General features: G+C 43.7%; 1 protein-coding gene across 9 annotated transcripts in view; it reads left to right on the forward strand.

The window, feature by feature from the left end:
- Positions 1-10,102, forward strand: part of LOC126364463 (ran-binding protein 3) — a 280,357-nt gene extending 270,255 nt beyond the window's left edge. For all 9 annotated transcript variants that reach the window (XM_050008064.1, XM_050008059.1, XM_050008061.1 and 6 more), the window contains 2 exons: positions 2,347-2,405; positions 7,077-10,102. In XM_050008064.1, the coding sequence (XP_049864021.1) occupies positions 7,236-8,999 (1,764 nt within the window). In that variant the 5' untranslated portion in view covers positions 2,347-2,405; positions 7,077-7,235 and the 3' untranslated portion in view covers positions 9,000-10,102. The remainder of the gene's footprint in view (positions 1-2,346; positions 2,406-7,076) is intronic.
- The last annotated feature ends 12,170 nt before the right edge of the window (positions 10,103-22,272 follow it).

The following is a 22,272-nucleotide window of genomic DNA, read 5'->3' on the forward strand; positions in this document are numbered from 1 at the left end:
GTATCGTGGGGGATCAGCTACGTCGTATGTTAATTTATTTGGTGTAAATCTCTCAATTGCTGTCGATGCTATTTCTTTGAATTCAATCCACATCTGGTCTACACTTCCATTGTTAATTTGGAAGGAGTGGAGATTCTCTCTCAAGAAGGCCTCAAGCGTATTTTTATCCGTTTTCTGAACAGATATATTTTTCGTTTATTTTGATGGATTCGGGAGTTAAGGTATTCAGTCTCGTTGCGACAACCCTGTGTTCACTAATCCTCGTATCCGTTTTGATGCTCGTTTTTAGCACAGAATTATTTGTTACTAAAACCAAACATCCAGATGCCACTCAGATCGGCACCAAACTTTCTATGTAGATAGAACGAACTAAATCGGTGTTTTGGTTTATACAGTGTAGAATACTCGCAATCGGTAATTAGAAGTTCAAAAATGTTCAAATGTGTGTGTGAAAACTTATGGGACTTAACTGCTAAGGTCATCAGTCCCTAAGTTTACACACTACTTAACCTAAATTATCCTAAGGACAAACACACACGCCCATGCCCGTGGGAGGACTCGAACATCCACCGGTACCAAATTAAAAGTAACACCACAACTACGGAGCACATGAAAGGCATATGTGTGAGTGACAATGTTGTAATCTCTCGTGGGTAAGTTGATAGAGCGATGTTCGTCCTACCAAGGGTGGAACTGTTATGTGGGTAATCATTTCCCTGGCGTGTAGCAGGACTTTTCGGAGTTTGAAGCAATGTTCTTTTGGCGGTCTGCTTTCGCTTAGTTAGTTGAAAGGAGCAAACCTGTTGAGTACATGTATGTAGACAGGTGTGGTGTTCTGTCGGACTTGTGCGACAGAACAGATACCACTCGTGATGAAGTAGCTAGTCGATATGTTGTTTCACAGAATAAAAATGAACAATCGGAACAGTAGAATAAAGAAACAATTGCTTCGCACCGGCGGATGTATTAATGGTCCCGTACAACACTTTCACGCATAATGCAGTAAAAAATAATTAATTGTCATCATTGGAGTATGATCCCGGGACCGGTGGTATGACGATCTATCGCTATACGAACTTCGCCGCGTAGGTATACGTATTAGTTAATCACAGTTATGGGTTTCCTTAGCTCCGTAGTTCTGGGGTAACTTTAATTAATGTTTACGCGCGTTCTGGTAGACGACAGCACATAGTACGAACTAAATCGGAGTTTCCCAGTTGCCAAGAATAATCTCTACCCATAATAACTCGCAGGAACTATCTACGTCAATTTCGCTACAAGATACGCTACTTCTAACAGCAACAAACAAGCCACCGCCAACTGTATTTAGCCTGTCCTCTCTGAACACTGGTAGGTCCTTCGCAAAAATTTCGGCTGAGCTTATCTCCGGCTTTAGCCTACTTTCAGTGCCTATAACGGTTTGAGCATCATTGCTTTCTGTAAGCGCTTGGAGCTCTAGTACTTTCCCAAGACAGCTACGAAAATTTTTAACTTGTATAACCGATGGTTCCGAGATCTCCGCTCTTCCAGTTTCACGTGCACTTTTTGAGACTGAGGGCTTTCCCCGAGGCCGTCTATGTACTTATTCTTTTCAATGAGTGGTTTAGGTGCAATCTATGGCATCCGAGCATGACTAGCTCTGCTTTTTAGATTCGATGGTGTCGTCGTCCCGTCATAGGTTCTCACATTAGGATATTCTCCACTCTAGTTAATTTAGAAACAATACATTTCACTGTTTAAGAGCTCAAAAACAAACATCACAAGTAATCTATCAAACATATTGTTCGTTTGGATGCACATAAGATGACTCCTACTGTCTGACTGTCGAAGGACATGTGCAATTGTTACAGTGTATGTGAGTGTGTAGTGTTTTTGTGTGTGTATATGTTTACCAGTTTACTTGTAAAATCAAAAATATTAATTTGAAAAGTAATGGCTGACAGTGATAGAAGCTGAAGAAATGGATTAAAATTTGTGTCATGGCGGTGACTTGGGAACCTGGCTCTCCTGCTTATTAGGCACATGTGTTAGCCATTACACCACAGTAGCATTAGAGGAAACACAGCTGCATGCACTACTCTAGTACCAATGCCCTTCCTAAACAAACTTCAGTTCACACCTTCAGTGCATTAGACTAGGATATCCGTGCAGCTGTGTTATTTATACTGCTACGGTGGTGTAATGGCTAACACATCTGCCTAGTCAGCAGGAGACAAGGTCACCGACCGTGCCACAAATTTTAATTTATTTCTTCAGCTTTTATCATTATCATAGATAGAGTTGAGACTCATATGTCCCAAGGAATGTCTGACATTTCAGTGACATTTACTTTTGTATTTGTTGCAGGTCAGTGAATTTGCACGACTGGTGTGTGTGTTTGGAGTCATCAGAGGTAGATAGCCACGGTAAGTTAAATATTTTGAACACTTGTTATTACAACTGTATTTACAAAGACGCTATATTCATGTCGAGTCCATATTTAATATTTTATCTTGGGTAATAACTGCAGTCATTTTTGTACATGTAGGCTCGGATGTCAGAATGTAGAGACTGCGCCATAGAAGAACTGCGTTGTGCATTTTTGTGAGAGAATGCTCCTGTTGTTTTTGAGGACACTCCACTTTCAAGCTTTACAACAACAATGAGAGCATGAAAATCTATAAACGAGGAAGTACTTTTTCAATCGCCATTTTCACATCCAGCGCGCCGTTTCAGGAAGTTAATTTAGAGAGACTAGGAACTTCGCTGTATCATATTTCTCAGTGTACGAGTTTGTGAAAAAAGTACAATGATTATGTGTTGCATGTCATATTTGTGCGGTAGCTGATGGTTCATAAGATCGACAGCTGGTGTTAGATCTTGCCGCTGGAGAAGTTGCAAGTTGTTAAGTTTATTTCCACCAGTTGGGAGATTCTTACCTCCTGCAGGCAACTCAAGTTATTACAGCCCTAAGTACTGTCCAAATTCGTCTAATACAGTAGTGTCGGGTACTGTGCAATTCAGGACCAACACAAACGAGGAAGGAGAGAAGTTGCGATGGCCGGTGGCAGAAGTCCAAAATCATATGTACGTAACACTTGCAGATTAATGGAACACTTTATTCCTAAAAAGGAAGAAACATAACTTCTTGTTATGATGTGACGTGATGTGTTTCCTGTGCCTCCTACATGCAATTAGTTTTTCACTCTACTACTACTGGCAGAATGCAGACCAAGTTTGGTCTTCCTATTAACTCAGTACTGCTGATCTCGAAGTCAGAGACCGAACTGGGCCGACCAACGATGGGCGGCTGGTTAAATCAGCGTTGGCTTCCACTGCGTTGCGGTGGTCGGTGTGCAGTTGGAAGTTTATTACTGCGCAAGAGTAATTTTGACAATTTTTACATGAATTAGTACTATTAAAAACTGAAACTCCGTAATTTGTACCATATCACGGCCTTAGTACTTCGAATAAATACATTAAAACGGAAGTAATCGGATAGCCTGAATTGTTCTTTTTGTCGTGGTCTGTTAGAACGATCCAAAGTTATTGCTACCATATCTATTTTCTGCTTGCTTTTGTGCATGTAAGCAGAAATTTAATTGGTACATTGAAGACAGGTCAAAACTTTTGCAGCTTTCGTCACCTGTTTGTGATTTCATTAGCGCCAATCCGGCTAATAGCAATGCCCCTTTAATAGGACGGAATATCATGTGTGGAAACTGACAGAGATTAGCAGAATCAGTGACTGCGCTACCTCTCCTCTCCTTTTCCCTACCTCCAGTTTTACGGTAATTCTGTGCTTTTGTATATAGTGGCGTGCTGCACTTTGACAGTCATTTAAACGGAAAGTGATACATTTTATTCTTTCCGCTTCTCAAATTTCACAGCACCAGTGAGCATATCTCTCATGAGATGCATGTTTTCCTGCTGTAATAATACCTTCGTTTTATAACGTAGGTTCTTCATATTTTGTGGATAAGTCTCTCCGCAATTAACATAGCCTTTCGTGCAGCGTCTCCTGTTGTAGTTCAAGCCTTCTTCTGAGACTCTGATGCTGATAAAGTGAATCTATAATGAAACACCAAGCTTTTCTAGGAATTGTCTTTTTCTCTTCTGTTAATAAAATTTGATACGGGTCCCATATCGTCTAAGAGCACTCAAAACATGGCCGAACGAGGATTTTGTAAACGACCACTTTAGCGCGTGAGTTGACTGTCGTAGTATTCTTCTAGTAAGTCAAGCAACTGCCTAGTCCATGGCTAGATTTGTACAGCGTTTCCATCAGAAATTACTCCGACAGATGCACTTGTCTGTTCAAAAGTATGCGGTAACTCCTATGTAATGCCGAATTGGTCAGATGTCGCGAGAGGCGGACCCACAAGTATGAAAGGAGGCTGGGAGTATTGGGTTACCAGTTGAGAAGCAGTAACAGCAGAGTGGGTCTGTCAGGAGAGCTCAGTGACTCCGAACGTGGATCTAACATGGGTAAATAATCCATCAGGGACATTTCACCCCCTTCTAAATCTGTAGGTCTATTGTTGGTAATACGATTGTGAAGTGGGAACGCGAAGGAGCAGTCGCAGCTAAACCAATCGCTGGCATACTTCATGTACATACGGACGGGAACCGTCGATCATGGCGAAAGGTGGTTGTAAAAAATCTCGCGTGAAATCAGTGGAAGGGATCAGAGTTCGGAATTGCTACCAGCAGTGCAGCTATCACAGTGATTGTGCGCAGGGAATTAAAAAGAATGGGGTACAGTGGCCAGCAGCTCCCCATAAGCCAAACATTTCTGTAGTCAGTGCTGAGCGTCGCTTGAGTTGGTTGAAAGAGCGATGCCACTGGGCAGTGTAAGGCCGCAAGCAAGTGATACGGAGTAACGAATCACGCCATGCTCTGTGGATGCCCGATGGAATGGTTTGAGTTTGGCGAAAGCCTGCAGAACCTTACCAGCCATTATGTGAGGTGCCAACAGAGAAGTGAGGAGGTTGTGGTACTATATGGGCGTGTTTCGGTTACAGTGTGGTTCTCTTATTGCAGTTAAGAACACTCTAAATCCGCAGGGATGTGAACACTTTTTACAGCATTGTGTACTGCGTTTAGTAGAGGAATGGTTCGGAGACGATGATTATTCTTATCAGCGTGACAATGCACCGTCTCACAAAGCAACACATGTGAGGAAGGGATTTGTGAGCAGTAACATTCCTGAAAGAGACTGGCCTGCCCAGGACTTGTACTCAACGGAACACTTGTGAGATAATTTAAAACGCCGACTTCGCTCCAGACCCCGGTTTCCAACATCACTACTTTCTTTACTTTTTGGCTCTTAAGGAAGAATGGGCTGCCATTCTTCCACATACATTCAGACACCTCATTGAAAGTGCCCCACGGAATTCAAGTCGCCATAATGGCGAAGGATGGATACATTCCATATTAATGTCCACTACTATGTGTACTGATACTTCTGAGCAGATAATGTATTTCTATGTATGTATTTGTTTTTACAGAGTCCAACGGCTGATGGCATATCGGATCTTTTCATTTCTTTACACACATTAAATTTATATTTAAGATAAGTTACTAATATTCATACTAGGTGTTGTTCTTCAGCGGTCTCTACGTTTTGCGACAAGTTCCTAATGATTTCACATCCGTGTACACAACTGCGTCGTCTGTGAAATACCACAGGAGGACAGCAGAAGTTATTTTCTAAGTGATTGACATACGTTATAAACATTGCTCGGACCTACCGCGCTGGCACTTCTCTAGTAATCGGTGCTTCCGATCTTTTTCAGATGAAATTCATATTGACAAATCATTCCTCTTTGAATTTCTGAAGTTTCGTTTTCTCCATCTTTCAGCAGCTTCTAGGGAAGCCAAGTTTCACCATTCTCTTGTTTCTTATCGGTTTGCTAAAACGCATTGTACCTAAGAAACTCAGCATTTTCGAGATAAGGTCCCTGTACGTTAGGTCTGAAGCGATGCTCATCGGACGCTACTTCCGCATCCGATGACACTTCCCCATTAGGACGATGCAGTAAGTTCTGTTTGCAAGTAAGTCTTCAGTTCAGTCGCTTACCTGTTCGAATATTCAGTATGTAATTATTTCGGTTACTAGGCGACTGTATCGAAGGCTCTCTGGAACCAAAAAAACACGCCGTCTTATTACTTCCGGACGTTTTAACTAGAAGAGCGATGCAATGTTATTGTGGGATGTGCAGAAAATGCATCATGTGCGATGACAATTGAAGTCAGTGAGAAGTCTATTCTTCTGCGGAGATTCGACTCTTCTTTTATATAGCAAAACGACCATCATATTTTTTTCAGTCGTGTAATTTGTTTTGTTGTTGCTAAACCTAAGGCCAGTTCTCCTACCTTACTAAGTTTGATCTTACGTTGGATTTACTGACTGCACGATTTCATTGAATTCTTCAAACATTAACAATCTTTGCGCTTGTTTTCACTTGGTCAGCTTTTGTAGTAACTTTGTGATCCTGCTGTTGATCTGTCTAGAGTTCTGTCAGTCCCTTTCTGTCACTCAGGAATAAACTGTATAAGTACATGCCAAAGACCCGTCGACTCTCTTCCTCAAGAGTTGATTGTTTGGTTTCTAATTGTTTGAATACATTTTTGCTATGTTTACAGCAGTGCAAAATTTGAGCATGTGTGGTGTCGTAAAACTGCAATACCTTTCCTGCGTTAAAATCCGTCTAATGATAACAAAATAAATGTAAAAGCGATAGGCATTCTCATAAGTAATATTATGCCACTAATGTGTTGTTTTATAGTGAATGTTATTTCGAACTGGCTGGCACCTTATAAATATGCATTTTTTGCGTTGAAATTCATTTTTACTTTGACTCTGAGGAAACTTTGTAAGAAGCTGAGAATTAACTTTTGTACTGCACCAGATTCGTTAGTATCGACTAATTTATTGAAAATTATAATACTTATTTGTCTGATAACTGATTCCATATTGATATTTTACTAAAGCTATTGTCTTGTTCATATCTTAATATAAAGACATATGCAATGAAACTGAATGTGAATTTTATTTTTTTTAATTATTTCTTTTTGTTTTTTTGATAAACTAGAGTACACTGAAGACTGGAGGAATCCTTAAAGAAGAAGCCAGCCAAAATCAGCATCGACAAGGCACTTACTGGAAGAGTACGCGGCTTAGCAGCGATTACGTGACACCGAAACCAGTGATCGTGTGAAACTGTAATGAGCAATAGCTTTTGATTAATTTTATGGACACTAGGATGGAAAATACTAAACCAGATGTGCTGCAGGACGGTCCGCTGGACCAACAGGGGAAGGATAACGATGATGTTGGAGATGCCAATAATTCGTTGTCGTCTGAAGCTTCTGTTGTGGAAGACAGTCGCAATGAAGAAGTGAAGTTTCAGAGAGACAAAGTACATACTGATCCTACCGTATTCTCCCCGCTGAAGAACTTTTCGTCCCGCCCGCCAACAGATTCAGTCACTCATCCTAACATTGGGAAACCGTTGCTACTGCGGCCGTCCGTGCTATCGGGAAGTTCCGCTGAATTGGGAAGTGCCGCATCGAAACCGGACAGTGGTTCCTTTTCTTCTGCATTTGGCGTGAGGCCCATGGCGTTTTCCTTTGCGACGGCAACTAAAGATCAGGCAGGATCGGCGAGGCCTTTCCTTCTGCGTCCCTCGAAACTGGCAGCTCCCGTTTCGGAGCAAAACGACGGAACGGGAAAATCTGCTGTAACGTCTAGCTTATTCGGGGCCAAGCCCTCCATTTCTTCCGATTTATCTAAGGAGCCTGCTGCCGGGTCAAGTCCGAGCAAGCCCATTTTTCTTAGGCCCTCAAAGTTGGCCGTAGCTTCACCGGAGAAGGGGTCAGATCCCACTGCAGGTAATGATTCTGTTGGAGACGAATCAAAGACTGTCGCTTCTTCTGAGTCGGGCTCAGATGTTAAAGACGAAACAAATGCGACGAAATCTGCAGTTCTTAGACCTTCTCAGCTGGCTGCTACTACGGCAGATTTGCAGATATCAGAAAAAACTGCACCTCCGAAGAACCCGTTCGCTAGAGTACCCGCTTTTAGCGAAGATAAAGAGGAGAAGGAAGAAAAAGGGTTGGGAGAGAGTGGTGATAGTCAGTGTGCATCAGAAACTCAGGTTTCCAGCTCGACATCGCTCCCAAAGTTTGTTCGGCTTACTACCGGATCGTCTGTTGTCACTCCTGTGGTGTCGGTACCACCGGTCGTCAATCCTGTTGTGACAGTGGCGTCTGCGCCCCCTACTTTTGTGTTCGGGCAGAACTTGTTAGACAGAGTAGAAACGAAGGAAAACAATGCAGCAACTCAACAGCATTTAGAATCTAATGGAGCTAACTCCTCCGAAATGTTGTTCACGTCGGTGATCAGGAAGGAGGACAGCAACGACGGAAGCAACAGCGAAGGCGCGGAGAGGCCGCCGTCCAAGAGCCTGAGCGACGCGGCGAGAGAGTACGAAGAATCGCGGGCCGCCAAGAGGAAGTACGAGGAGGTGGCCGTGGTCACCGGCGAGGAGGACGAGGCGAACGTGGTGCAGATGAACTGCAAGCTGTACGCGTTCGAGAAGTCCAAGGGCACGTGGGTTGAGCGCGGCCGCGGCACATTGCGTCTCAACGACCGCGAATCGGCGCTGGGCGCACAGTCGCGCGTCGTGGTGCGCACGGCGGGCAACCTGCGCGTCGTCATTAACACGAAGGTGTGGGCCGGCATGGTGGTGGAGCGCGCCAGTCCCAAGAGCGTGCGCCTCACCGCCATGGACACGACCGGCGAGGTCAAGGTCTTCCTCGTGTCCGGCTCCCAGAAGGAGACGGAGCAGCTGTACAAGTCGCTGGTAGCCCGCGTCGAGCGGCAGCGGGCTGCTAACGCGCACGCCGCGCCGCCCGCGCCAGCGCGCTCGGACTCGGACGCCCCGCCGGCCAATCCAGAGCCGAAGCGCGTCGCGCAGGACGCCGACACGGGGGAGCCGGCCGCGACGCTCTAGGCACTGCCTTAGCTCTCTGCTGCTAGTTAGAGTCTGGCTTGTTCGTGTCGTGGCCTATACATGATCGTCATTGTTCACAGTTCCTTTCATTTCACACCCCTGTATCGTATCTGCAGATTAACACCACCGTTTGCGCCATTATTCCTTCTGACAGCTTCGTCCTAGACACTGTTCTTTTTTCCAGTTTATTTACTTGTCACGGTGTATTTATTTATCCGGATATGTGACGATAAATGATCACATCATGTGAACAGGAAACCGCTCGTTTATAGGTCCACGCTGCAGAATAGCGCTTTAAATGTGGATGGCGCCCTCCCCCGGGCGGCAGGTTACGTAATGCGAATGACAGAGTCATGTTGTTGTTGAAATAAAACACCGTCTGTAGGTACTGCCTCTGGTTGTTTCATTATCTGTTATAATTTCGTGGAATGCCTTTATTGGCGTTTCAGACAAACGGGTTAGTGTGCTGAATTTGGGATACTGGTAGCCTCATCCTCGGGGCCCGCAGTGGCAGTGCTGACGTGAAAATGTTAATAAGCCCTAGGCCCTCAAATGTCAGCTTTTTGAGTTTGAATTTGTGTTAACTGACACTCAGCTGTTTTCGACATAGTCTCCTCTATCTAACCTGTTTCCCGCGGAAGTGCCGAAGTAAAGAGGCCGCTAAAAGGCGTTACACAATTTCTTATTTTCATTTAAATATTTTACAATTACAGATCTTTGCCCAATCTGTGATTTTTTTAGCATTTCATTGTAATGGATATATTGGCGGCAGTGATCGATGTGTTCGCTATTATCACTCGCTTTTCAGAAGCACTGTCTTGTGTTTGTTTGTGTAATTTAGTACTTGCCTGTACGTGTCCTACATAGACTCTGAGACTAGTGGCACCTATTAAAACTTGAAGTTTATTGCTGTCAGTATACTTTTTTGTTCTGTGATTTGTTTCTATGATTAAATTAGGAAATAAAATTATCTTGTATGGCCTTAACAGATGAATGTACTGAGACAAATAATGTAACAATGTAGATGTCGTTGGCGAAATGACAAGCATATCAAGTGGCGTACTGAAAATGATTGTTTATGGAATAAAGAAAATAATTTTTGATTTGGTGCTTTATTATTCCTTAAACAGCGAGCATGTACCAAACTAAAATGTCTTAAATTATTGCTCACTCCATGATACAATTAACAAAATAATAATAAAAACAGAGAGACAGGAACATTAACTTGCTGTTCTTCCATAGAATAACTGTGCTCTTTCTAGCCGCATGTTGATTTTATGTGTTGACAAACTACACCTGATAAGCTCTGAGCTCAGGAAACTGTCAGTAGGCAAACGTTGGTAAGGGATTTCGTGACACATGAAGCTGCCATTTGTTCTCGAATTTCTTCTTCTATAATAAACCATCTCCACAGAGTATTTACTGCCTTCCATTTTAAATCTGCAGTGAAACTGCAGACATTGGAATTAAAAACTAAAACCAGTACCAATTATTTATTCATGGCATTCATGTGATGCACATGTCCTTATGTGATAGTTGTAGATTGCATGCAGGAATTTAGCGAACCAAACTGAAAACACAAGATTTTTAGAACTATTACAGACATGTTAGAGGCTGAGAAGGCTATATGGACCAAAAGACTACAAGATGGAAAATATTCACTTTCTTTCTTGCTTTAAGAAGGTGACCACACACAACGTACATGCCAAACACATGATGTTGTTTAATCACTCATTTCATATTTCATTTTTTGAGTGTGCAGAACATGTTAACTAGCTGAAAAAATAGATGTTGCCTGCGCGTGGTGATAGCTTTTGATTAAAAAAGGGAAATGAGAGTTTTTCATGACACACCAATGTTGAAAACCTCATCATGCAAATATAATATATATTGTGCAATTGACAGCAACAAGTAGAGCCAAAAATTTCTTTATTATTATTATTACTGATGTTGCTATTTATTTCTAAAGAACTGTAGTTTGCAGACATAAAAACACTTTGGCCTTGTGTGTCTATGAGATAAACAAGTTGGTATGAACAGTGGAATGTCGTGGCTGCCTTAATGTTAAATTTTTGACTTCTAACAAATAAAATTAATGTGTTACAATGATTTTTTAAGGCAAAGGCTTCACAAATGTAGAAATCTGATATCTGAACTACATGACAGTTCAAGAAAGCCATTGATACAAGAGTTACACAACAAAGTTATTGGTTAAGATTTATTACTATGAAAAGTGTATTTACAGAATATTTTTTTACAGCATAAAGTTACCACAGTCGAACTGTAACTGATGAGTGACAGTCTGTGAATCTGTGAGGGAAAGAAACAAGAAGAAAGAGAGAGATGTAACATCCTTAACATTATCTTCACTCTTCAACTAACGAAAAAAGTCCAGTGGGAAAGGTAAAAACAAGACGCAACACTTTGTGCACCACATTCTGTCATTAATGCTTGTCTGACAGAGCCTGCTTCAAACCAATATTAGCTATCCCATTCGATCAGTGTAATGAGCAAGGTAAAAATGAATGTTTGCGCCCAATTTTGCATTTTATTTTCCTGGTTCATACACGAGATATGTGATTGTAGGAGCCAAATTGCCCCACAGTCTGTCTCTAATTCCAGTCCTATAAATTTATCGAAAAAGGTTCTGCAGAACACACAGGAATCTTTGGAAGAAAGACAAAAGTTAAATTACCTGAGCATTGTCACTTTCATATGGGCTTTAGCCACCCGTTACAATTATAGGAGTGCTCCTCAGATTTCAAAGTATGCTGTCATATGAATCTGGTAATGACTCAATTTCCTGGAACAAGCTCTAGAATTGGTCACACGAGCACCTGGTATGTGCTTTCCTTTACAGATGCACTGAGCTGAGCACTCACATAAAGTAACTGGGCTTATGTTTATCTCTAGCCACACAGAGGTGATGGGAGCATAACCATCTTCATTCTGAGCATAAGGAAAGATTTCATAGGGATTACAGAATGTGCATTTTGATGGTATTTGTTTGTGATAAGATCTTGTTATGCCTCGTGTAATGAGGAGGAAATTCAACCAGCACATCTAGGATTTCAGCAGAGGTGGAATTGTGACCCATCGAGACGGCTGTTCATTGTACCACGATATTGTTGCCCATGTTGTACATGATCATGTGAATATGGAATTAACGAATTTAGGAGAGCCGTTCCCAATGTAATGAAGTATCTGAACAGTTCCAGGAGACTAGTGCCTAAGAAGATCGACATTGCTTCACTCCAAAGTGCAGTGTCGTAGTGTCACGTCATTTACCGTGAGCCAGGGAATGGGCTTGGTGGAGCGAGTCAAGTAGTCACTTTCAGTTTGGCAGCCAATGGAGCAGCTTTCCTTGATGATGGAGCAGCAGAGAAGAGCACTGACAGTGATGTGTCAAACTACACTAATTAACGCCACAGCATCGTTTTGTTTCAGACTAGTCACGGTTCTGCGTAAATCATCATGATGACCGTATCTGTGTCTGCAGCCCAAGGAAAACGAACGCTGCCATATTTAGGTATACAACATGATCACCTCTGGTTCGTATAGCCGGGAATTTGGACTTAAGTTATTACATTTCTGACGTAGTACAATCGATGATTGTGCCCTATCTTTCTGACATATTTCAATGTGACAGCTTGTAGGCATGCTGTCGGCGTCGTCGTCATGTCAGATCATCATCGTCGTTGTCGTCGTCGTAGTCATTATCATCATTTAACTCGCTACGAAGGGAGTTGGACTGTTGTGCTGGTCAACATGCGTAAGGTTATAATCTATTCAATTGGTAGCGCACTCTGTAATTCCTATTTCTGGGTATCTGTATTTCTGCCGTTTCTGATCCATATTATAACTGTGCTGCTTGTCAGAAACATGCCCATGAAAGATGTACTTGTGGTAGTACAATAAAAACACTTAAATATAGGGGATAGGCTGCAGGAACATAGGCCTACATAGACGCACTCGTATTTTTATCTTTTTCATATGAGGAGAGCGCTTGCAAAAACATGACAGAGCTACACTGCAGCACTTCCAAGAACCAACCAATCTATTGTTCTGGCACCAGAAGTCAAGCATGTAACAGACACAGGCGACTGTCGTGAAGTTTTAAAAAAAATGACACTGAAGGTTTCATCTCTATCTGAGATTGACAACCTAATCTTTATAAAAACTACCTGTGTAATTTGATTTAATACGAGACATAATGTATATCGCTCTCTCTTGTTTGTAAGGTGGTGTTAGTTTAAGATGTACCTGCTGAGAGATCAGCTGTTACTATTGATTGATTGACTGAGCTTAATCCATAAAACATTGTATAGAATAATAATTGTAAGAAATAAAATCAGGGGTTATTAGAATCTAACTGGTTTGTAATGAATAGCTGAGTGGTAAATATAAGGGAGGAATTTCAGTATAGTTGCTGTGTTTGTAATTAAAGCATATTTTCGTTCTTATGTGCGATAGAAATTTATTTATTTAAAATCATTAACCCTGTTGGAATCCGTCATTGGTGAATTAATGCGTCCAGAAGGGAAAGCTGTTCACTTCTAGTTTCAATTGACGAACAGGCAGGGGAAAAGGACTGTACTAAAATATCATCAATAATGACTCATACCAACGTGACTAAACACGTCAGGTGGAGTATTCAATTTAATCTTTATAGGTAATCCTAGAAACAAATCTGAGCTGGCAGAACATCGCCTCAAGAGAAGAGGTAAGCTGAATTTTTTTTTATTCACACACACTGTTACCACAACGATCTAATAACATCCTTCCAATAATCTGTGAAATTTGTTGAAATAATGTAGTCGCCAGCCACTAAGATCGATAATCTCTGATACTGATGTGAAACCAGGTGGAATGGCGTACTCATATCTGTCATTCAAGCTAGCGTTGTCAATATGTCCAGCGGATTAGTGACATAGCACCTGCAGAGTTGGCAGGTCCGGGTACTATATTTCACACCCTTTACATCCCAAAATCACCGTTAAGTTTAGTCATGTGTTCTTTCTGCTATACCGTATACGCATAACAAGTAAAATTTCGTTGTATGCAATTCTATCGGCTGTTCCAATTTTAATAGCGGGCAACGTATTGTTACGTGGTCATTCCACTATAGTTCACTCTGAACGGTTACTCCTTGGCATTTGCAGTTCCTAGTGATTTGTCTCCAATATTGTAATCGCGGGTGAATTCCGTAGTAACATTAGACACCAGAGTTGGCTATGCACCTCTGAAAACCAAGGTTCCATGTATACACGTTCTCCCCCGTGCATTAATTTCATTTAGTTAGAGTTCTTCCTGTAAATCGTATTATGGCATTTGTGCTCCCCAAGGACAAGTTTGTATCTTCCTTCTACCTTAAATCACTCCATGCACAAACTCGCAGAGACTTGCTTCCTGTTAAATCATTTTGGATGACTACGTACGTTGCATTGTATTCAGTTATGTTTAAGGTCTGCTGCCAATCTGCCGTACCAAGTGCGGGTCATCTGGAAGCTACTCCATATTTCGCAGTCTTTTTCTCTTAGCTTGACCTCCGAGTATAGATTTACGCGTTGTGAGAGCAGTCTGAAGAGGAAAAGTTTTTTATCCAGGTAAAAAACTATGAAAAAAATCAGTTAATGAAATTGAACTGAATATTTTTGATAGGACAAAGACAGATAATGCGCAACGCCTTATGAACCATAGCATGTGGCGGTACAATATATATACACTCCTGGAAATTGAAATAAGAACACCGTGAATTCATTGTCCCAGGAAGGGGAAACTTTATTGACACATTCCTGGGGTCAGATACATCACATGATCACACTGACAGAACCACAGGCACATAGACACAGGCAACAGAGCATGCACAATGTCGGCACTAGTACAGTGTATATCCACCTTTCGCAGCAATGCAGGCTGCTATTCTCCCATGGAGACGATCGTAGAGATGCTGGATGTAGTCCTGTGGAACGGCTTGCCATGCCATTTCCACCTGGCGCCTCAGTTGGACCAGCGTTCGTGCTGGACGTGCAGACCGCGTGAGAAGACGCTTCATCCAGTCCCAAACATGCTCAATGGGGGACAGATCCGGAGATCTTGCTCGCCAGGGTAGTTGACTTACACCTTCTAGAGCACGTTGGGTGGCACGGGATACATGCGGACGTGCATTGTCCTGTTGGAACATCAAGTTCCCTTGCTGGTCTAGGAATGGTAGAACGATGGGTTCGATGACGGTTTGGATGTACCGTGCACTATTCAGTGTCCCCTCGACGATCACCAGAGGTGTACGGCCAGTGTAGCAGATCGCTCCCCACACCATGATGCCGGGTGTTGGCCCTGTGTGCCTCGGTCGTATGCAGTCCTGATTGTGGCGCTCACCTGCATGGCGCCAAACACGCATACGACCATCATTGGCACCAAGGCAGAAGCGACTCTCATCGCTGAAGACGACACGTCTCCATTCGTCCCTCCGTTCACGCCTGTCGCGACACCACTGGAGGCGGGCTGCACTATGTTGGGGCGTAAGCGGAAGACGGCCTAACGGTGTGTGGTACCGTAGCCCAGCTTCATGGAGACGGTTGCGAATGGTCCTCGCCGATACCCCAGGAGCAACAGTGTCCCTAATTTGCTGGGAAGTGGCGGTGCGGTCCCCTACGGCACTGCGTAGGATCCTACGCGTGCATCCGTGCGTCGCTGCGGTCCGGTCCCAGGTCGACGGGCACGTGCACCTTCCGCCGACCACTGGCGACAACATCGATGTAGTGTGGAGACCTCACGCCCCACGTGTTGAGCAATTCGGCGGTACGTCCACCCGGCCTCCTGCATGCTCACTATACGCCCTCGCTCAAAGTCCGTCAACTGCACATACGGTTCACGTCCACGCTGTCGCGGCATGCTACCAGTGCTCAAGACTGCGATGGAGCTCCGTATGCCACGGCAAACTGGCTGACACTGACGGCGGCGGTGCACAAATGCTGCGCAGCTAGCGCCATTCGACGGCCAACACCGCGGTTCCTGGTGTGTCCGCTGTGCCGTGCGTGTGATCATTGCTTGTACAGCCCTCTCGCAGTGTCCGGAGCAAGTATGGTGGGTCTGACACAGCGGTGTCAATGTGTTCTTTTTTCCATTTCCAGGAGTATATATATATCACGCGCGTGTGCGCACGCGTCTTAATAACGTTGTAGTAAAGTTTTCTGGACTATGGTGGATCTTTCCCTCCCGACTACCCTACGTGACACAGTTTTCTAGCATGTGGCTGACAGTACTGCTGAATTTGTGAGCAGTTTGTTCACAATTGCAGATTGTTTACTTCTGCCTGCTCCACTAGTTTCTAATTCTTTTCTAGTCGACCTTATCAAGCAGAAATATTTTCATACATTTCTTAAAGTTAAAAAAAAAAAAAAAAATGCATTACGAAGGTGTAAACCGAATGGGACGGAAATCAGTAGGTATGATGTATATGTACACACAAACAAATCATTACAATTTCAGAAAAGTTAAATGATTTATTAGAGAAAGCGCTTCACAGATAGAACAGTATAATGCCCGCCCACATACGGCGAGAGGTTCAACTGCTTGGTCTTCGTGCTTCCCAAACCTCACCTTGTCTAGTAAGATCGCTGGATCTCTCCCAAATTGAGAACTTTTGGAGCATTATGGGCAGGGCCTTTCAACCAGCTCGGGATTTTGACGATCTAACGCGCCAACTGGACATAATTTGGCCCGTTATCCCTCAGGAAACCATCCATCAACTATCTCAATCAGTGCCAAGCAGAACAACAGCTTGCATAAGGGCCAAAGGTGGAGCAATTCATTATTGACCTTCTCAAACACTTTGTCGAGAATAAATAATCCAGTTTTTCTGAAACTGTAATCATTTGTCTGTACAAGTATGTCACATCTACCGATCTACTTACTACGTAAGTGTAAACTAGATGTGATCTGAATTTAGAGAAATACACGGAATAGCAACAGAAACTGGTACACCTTCTTAATATCGTGGAGGGCCCTCGCGAGCACGCAGAAGTGCCGCAACGCGCCGTGGAACGGACTCGACTAATGTCTGAATTAGTGCTGGAGGGAACTGATACCATGAATCCTGCAGGGCTGTCCATAAATCCGTGAGACTACGAGGGGCTGGAGATCTCTTCTGAACAGCACGTTACAAGGCATCCCAGAAATGCTCAATACTGTTCATGTGTGGGGATTTTGGTGACCAGCGGAAGTATTTAAACTGAGAAGTGTGTTCCTGGAACCTCTCTCTAGCAATTGTAGACGTCTGGGGTGCCGCATTGTCCTGCTGGAATTGCCCAAGTCAGTAGGAATGCACAGTGGACATGAATGAATGCAGGTGATCAGACAGGATCCTTACATACATGTCACCTGTCAGAGTCGTATCTAGATGTATCATGGGTCCCGTACCACTCCAAATGCACATGCCCCACACCATTACAAAGCCTCCACCAGGTTGAACAGTCTCTTGCTGACGTGCAGGTCCCATGGACTCAGGAGATTGTCTCTATACCTGTACACGCCCATCCGCTCGATACAACATGAAACGAGGCTCGATCGACCAGCCAAAATGTTTCCAGACAACAACAGTCCAATGTCGGTGTTGACGGGCCCAGGCGAGGCGTAAATCTTAGTGTCGTGCACTCATCAAGAGTACACGAGTGGGCTTCGGCTCCGAAAGCCCATGTCGATGATGTTTCGTTGAATGGGCCACCTCCGTGGCGCAGCGGTAGCGTTACCGCCTACCACGCAAGGGAGCTCGGGTTCGATTCCCGGCAGGGGACACGCAAGTAGCGTCAACTAAAAAGACTTGAAATACGGCGGCCGAACCCGAAGGGCATATCCCGGCCAACAAATGCCATACGATCATTTCATTTTTCGTTGAGTGTTTCGCAAGCTGACACGTGTTGATGGTCGCATTGAAATCTGCAGCAGTTTGCGGAAGGGTTGCACTTCTGTCACGTTGAACGGTTATCTTCAGTCGTCGTTGGCCCCGTTCTTACAGGAACTTTTTGCGGCCATAGCGATGTCGAGGATATGATGTTTTACCGGATTTCTGCTATTCACGGTACACTTGTGAAATGGTCTTACGGGAAAAGCCCCACTTCATCGCTAGCTCGAAGATGTTGTGTCCCATCGCTCCTGTGCCGGCTATAACACTACGTTCAAACTAATTTAAATATTGATAACCTGTCTTTGGAGCAGCAGTTTCTGATCTATTAACTGCGCCAGACTCTTGTCTTATGCGTGATGGCTAGGTGTTGTGTGTTGTCCTTAGGTTAGTTAGGTTTAAGTAGTTCTAAGTTCTAGGGGACTGATGACCATAGATGTTAAGTCCCATAGTGCTCAGAGCCATTTGAAACTTGTCTTATATAGGAGTCGCCGACCGCAGCGCCATGTTATGCCTGCTTACATATCGCTGTATTTGAATACGCATGCCTATACCATTTTCTTTGGCGCTTAAGTATAGTATAAATAAATACCAAATAATTTAGCAAGATATGGTACTGATCCTCCAAGGTACACAAAACGGGTCGGAACACTGTTGTAGAAGCAAGGAAAGAGCTTCCCAACTTCAAAACAACACCAAATCTCTCCATGATTCTAAAGGTTTTACAGATGCTCCAAATTTTGCGCGGACCTCGATGCAATTGACACAACGACACTCTGTCTCGAGAACTGCCAGGAAACCCATAAAGATCCTGGTCATGGGTCAAGTACAGCAGTGATAACAGTGGTGATGTCACTGATGAGAGTGCCACTAGAGTACTGCTATTAAACACGGTTTTCCGAAACTCCTTAAACTGAGAAGTAGATATCCTCGGTGTAGCGAAGCACCCTAAATCACTTAATAAAGGCAAGGCCTGCGGTCCAGATTGTATACCAGTCAGATTCCTTTCAGCATATGCTGATTCTGTAGCACGACTCTTCATATACAACCACTTGTTCGTCGAGAGACCTGTAACCAAAAACTTGAAAGTTACCATGTCACACAAATATCCAAGAAAGGAAATGAGAGTAATGAGCTGAGTTAGAGATCTGTATCAGTGACGTCGATTTGCACTAGGATTTTGGAACATTTACTGTGTTCGATAATTATGAATTACCCCGAAGAAAAACGACATATTGATAAATAATCAGAACCAATTCTGGAAATATAGTTTTTGTGAAACATAAGTAGCTCTTTATTCTCACGAAGTAATGAGTGCTATCGACACGGCATGTTAAATTGATTCCACATTTTTAGTTTTCCAGAAGGCTTTTAACACCGTTCTCCATATGCGACTTCTAATCAAACTGCATGCCTAAGGAGTATCGCCTCAGTTGTGCGACTGGATTCGTGATTCCTGCCAGAAAGGTCACAGTTTGTAGTAACTGACGGAACGTCAACGACTAAAACAGAAGTAATACGAGGGGCGTTCAATAAGGAACAAATCACTTTTTTCTCTGAAAGAACGTTGGTTTTATTCGGGATTCCAATACAGTATGTTATTCTCCAGTAATTTTACTACAAAACCGTATTTTTCGACATAATCTCCGTTAATGCGACGGCCTTATGACACCTTTCTGGGAGGGCCTGCATGCCCGCGTGGTGCGACTCTACTGGTCGACGCCGTAGCTAACGTCTCGCTGCATCAATAACTTCATCATCCACGTGCTGATCCCTCCGCAATGCATCCTACATTGGGACAAACAGATGGAAGTCGGAAGGTGCGAGATCGGGGCTGTAGGATAGATGAGGAAGAACAGTCAATGAAGTTTTGTGAGTTCCTCTAATATGCAAGGGTTTGTATGAGGCCATGTGTTGTTAAGGAGAAGGAGAAATTCGTCTGCATTTTTGTGGAGACGAACACGGTGAAGTCGTACTTTCAAATTTCCTGAGGATATCGCAATACACTTCAGAGATGATCGTTGCACCGTGAAGAGTGGACAATAACCAGAATAATCCCTTCAGAGTCCCCGGAAACCGTCGCCATGACTTAACCGGCTGATGCTGCGAGTTTTAACTCTTTCTTCGGAGGAGAGGCACTACTTCATAGACTGCCATTTCGTTTCCGGTTCGAAGTGGTGAAACCATGTTCTACAAAAAATTGTCACGATCAACCTCGTAGCGCGCAAGAAATTCCGCACAGATAGTCCTTCGTTGCTCTTTACCCACCAGAGTAACGCGCTGCTTCCTGGACTTGAGTAGGCGCGCCGCGCCGGCCCCGGATCGAATCCGCCCGGCGGATTAACGACGAGGGCCAGTGTGCTGGCCAGCCTGGGTGTGGTTTTTAGCCGGTTTTCCACATCCCGCTACGTGAATACCGGGCTGGTCCTCACGTTCCGCCTCAGTTACACGCTTCGCAGACATTTGAAACACGTCCGCACTATTTCACGATTTACACTAGACGCAGACAGTTGAGGTACACTGATTCCGTCCTGCGGGTACGGGGTGGCGGCAGGAAGGTCATCCGGCCATCCCCAACACTAACACTGCCAAATCCGTTTTAACCACGCCGACCCTGCGATCGTTGCGGGACTGTGGCGTAAGTGAAAGAAAAAGAAAGTCCTTCGTTGCTTTTAATATCTTCTGTTAGCCGGGAAGGGACACACCAGCCACACACCTTTGAGTACCCTATTAGTAGACGAGTGTGTCAGCATTACCAACAGAGGCGTCCAGCTGAGCAGTGAGGTGTCTGATTGCGACCCGTTGATCACAGCACGTTCCAACGTTGCACGCAGGACATGGCACAGGTTTGCGCGACATTGTTGCGATGTTGTCAGACTCTTCGCCCAACGACTCACCGTGCTTTTGTTCACTACCAGGTCTCCGCGGTCATTCTGAAAGCGTCCATGAATACCTGCGATGCTTTGGTTTTCCATCACAAGAAACTCAATGAGTTGGAACGCACCTCCGTTGCAGACGCCATTTGGAAGGCTACATGTAGCGCCGCCATCTATCGGAGATTAATGAAATTATAGGGGCTGAAGCAGGAATATTCCACCATGTTCCACATCAAATTTCGAATTTTTTTAAACCGAAACTGGTCGCGGAAAAAAATGTATTACGCTACTTATTGGACGCCCCTCTTTCTGGCGTTGCCAAAGGAAGTGTTATAGGCCGTCTGCTTGTCCGGATCTACTTACACAACTTAGGAGACAATCTGAACAGCCCTCTTAGATTGTTTGCAGATGACACTGCTATTTACCTTCTTGTAAAGCTATAATATGATCAAAACCAGTTGCAAAAATAATCTAGACATGATATCTGTATGGTGCGAAAACAGGGAATTGACTCTACGTAATGAAAATGGTGAAGTCATCCACATGTGTACTGAAAGAAATCCGCTGAATTTCGGTTACACACAGAGCTGAAGGCTGTAAATTCAGCTAAATACGGAAGGATTACAATTACGATTAACTTAAATTGGAACGATCTCTTAGATAATATCGTGGTGAAAGCAAACCAAAGACCGCGTATTATAGGCAGAACACTTAGAAAGGCAGCATATGTGTAAAGAAATTACTTAGACCACGCTTGTCCACCCTCTTCTGCAGTATTGCTGTGCCGTGTGGTATCCACATCAGACGGGACTGGCGAAGGAGATTGCAAAAGTTCAAAGAAGGGCAGCTCACTTTGTATTATCGCGAAATAGTGGAGAGAGTACCTCGGCCATGATACGTGGATTGGGGTATGATATTTAGGGGTGAGACCAATGTCAGTTTTGACAGTTCCGGTACCCAGCAACAGATGGCAACACTTAACTCTAAGTTTTTACATTACGGGCTTAGCCCGTTTTTTCGCCCATGTCTTCAGTTATACTGTAGTAGCCCAACGGTCACCGATTTCTTACTCTACGGGAAGTGTAGTCCCACTATCTTACGATGGTATGTACCCACACAATTCTGAATTTTTCACTGCGTTACGCATAACAAATCAGAAACTGCAGACGTCTTACGTCTTACTTCTTCAATTCAACGAGAGTTTTACAGTACTGGTTTCACGTCAGTGTTGTAATTAAATTATTATCATATAGTCTATACATTTGTTGAATTCCTCATACGGTTCGCTCCTTTTAATTGGAGATATTTATCAGTAACACTGAGTTGTTAAATGTGTTCAGCATGCATATTCGTTCAGATTCCAGTCACTGACTAAACAATTAAGTGCCCACAAGATAGGATTGTATCTGACATAGCGATTCGTTCGTGCACATATCACGGTGGGTATTATGTGAATAACGATGTTGCGGGCGGTGCGTCTGCGACAGCATAGTGA

Source organism: Schistocerca gregaria, chromosome 1, assembly GCF_023897955.1.
Source record: "Schistocerca gregaria isolate iqSchGreg1 chromosome 1, iqSchGreg1.2, whole genome shotgun sequence".
NCBI lineage: Eukaryota > Metazoa > Arthropoda > Insecta > Orthoptera > Acrididae > Schistocerca > Schistocerca gregaria.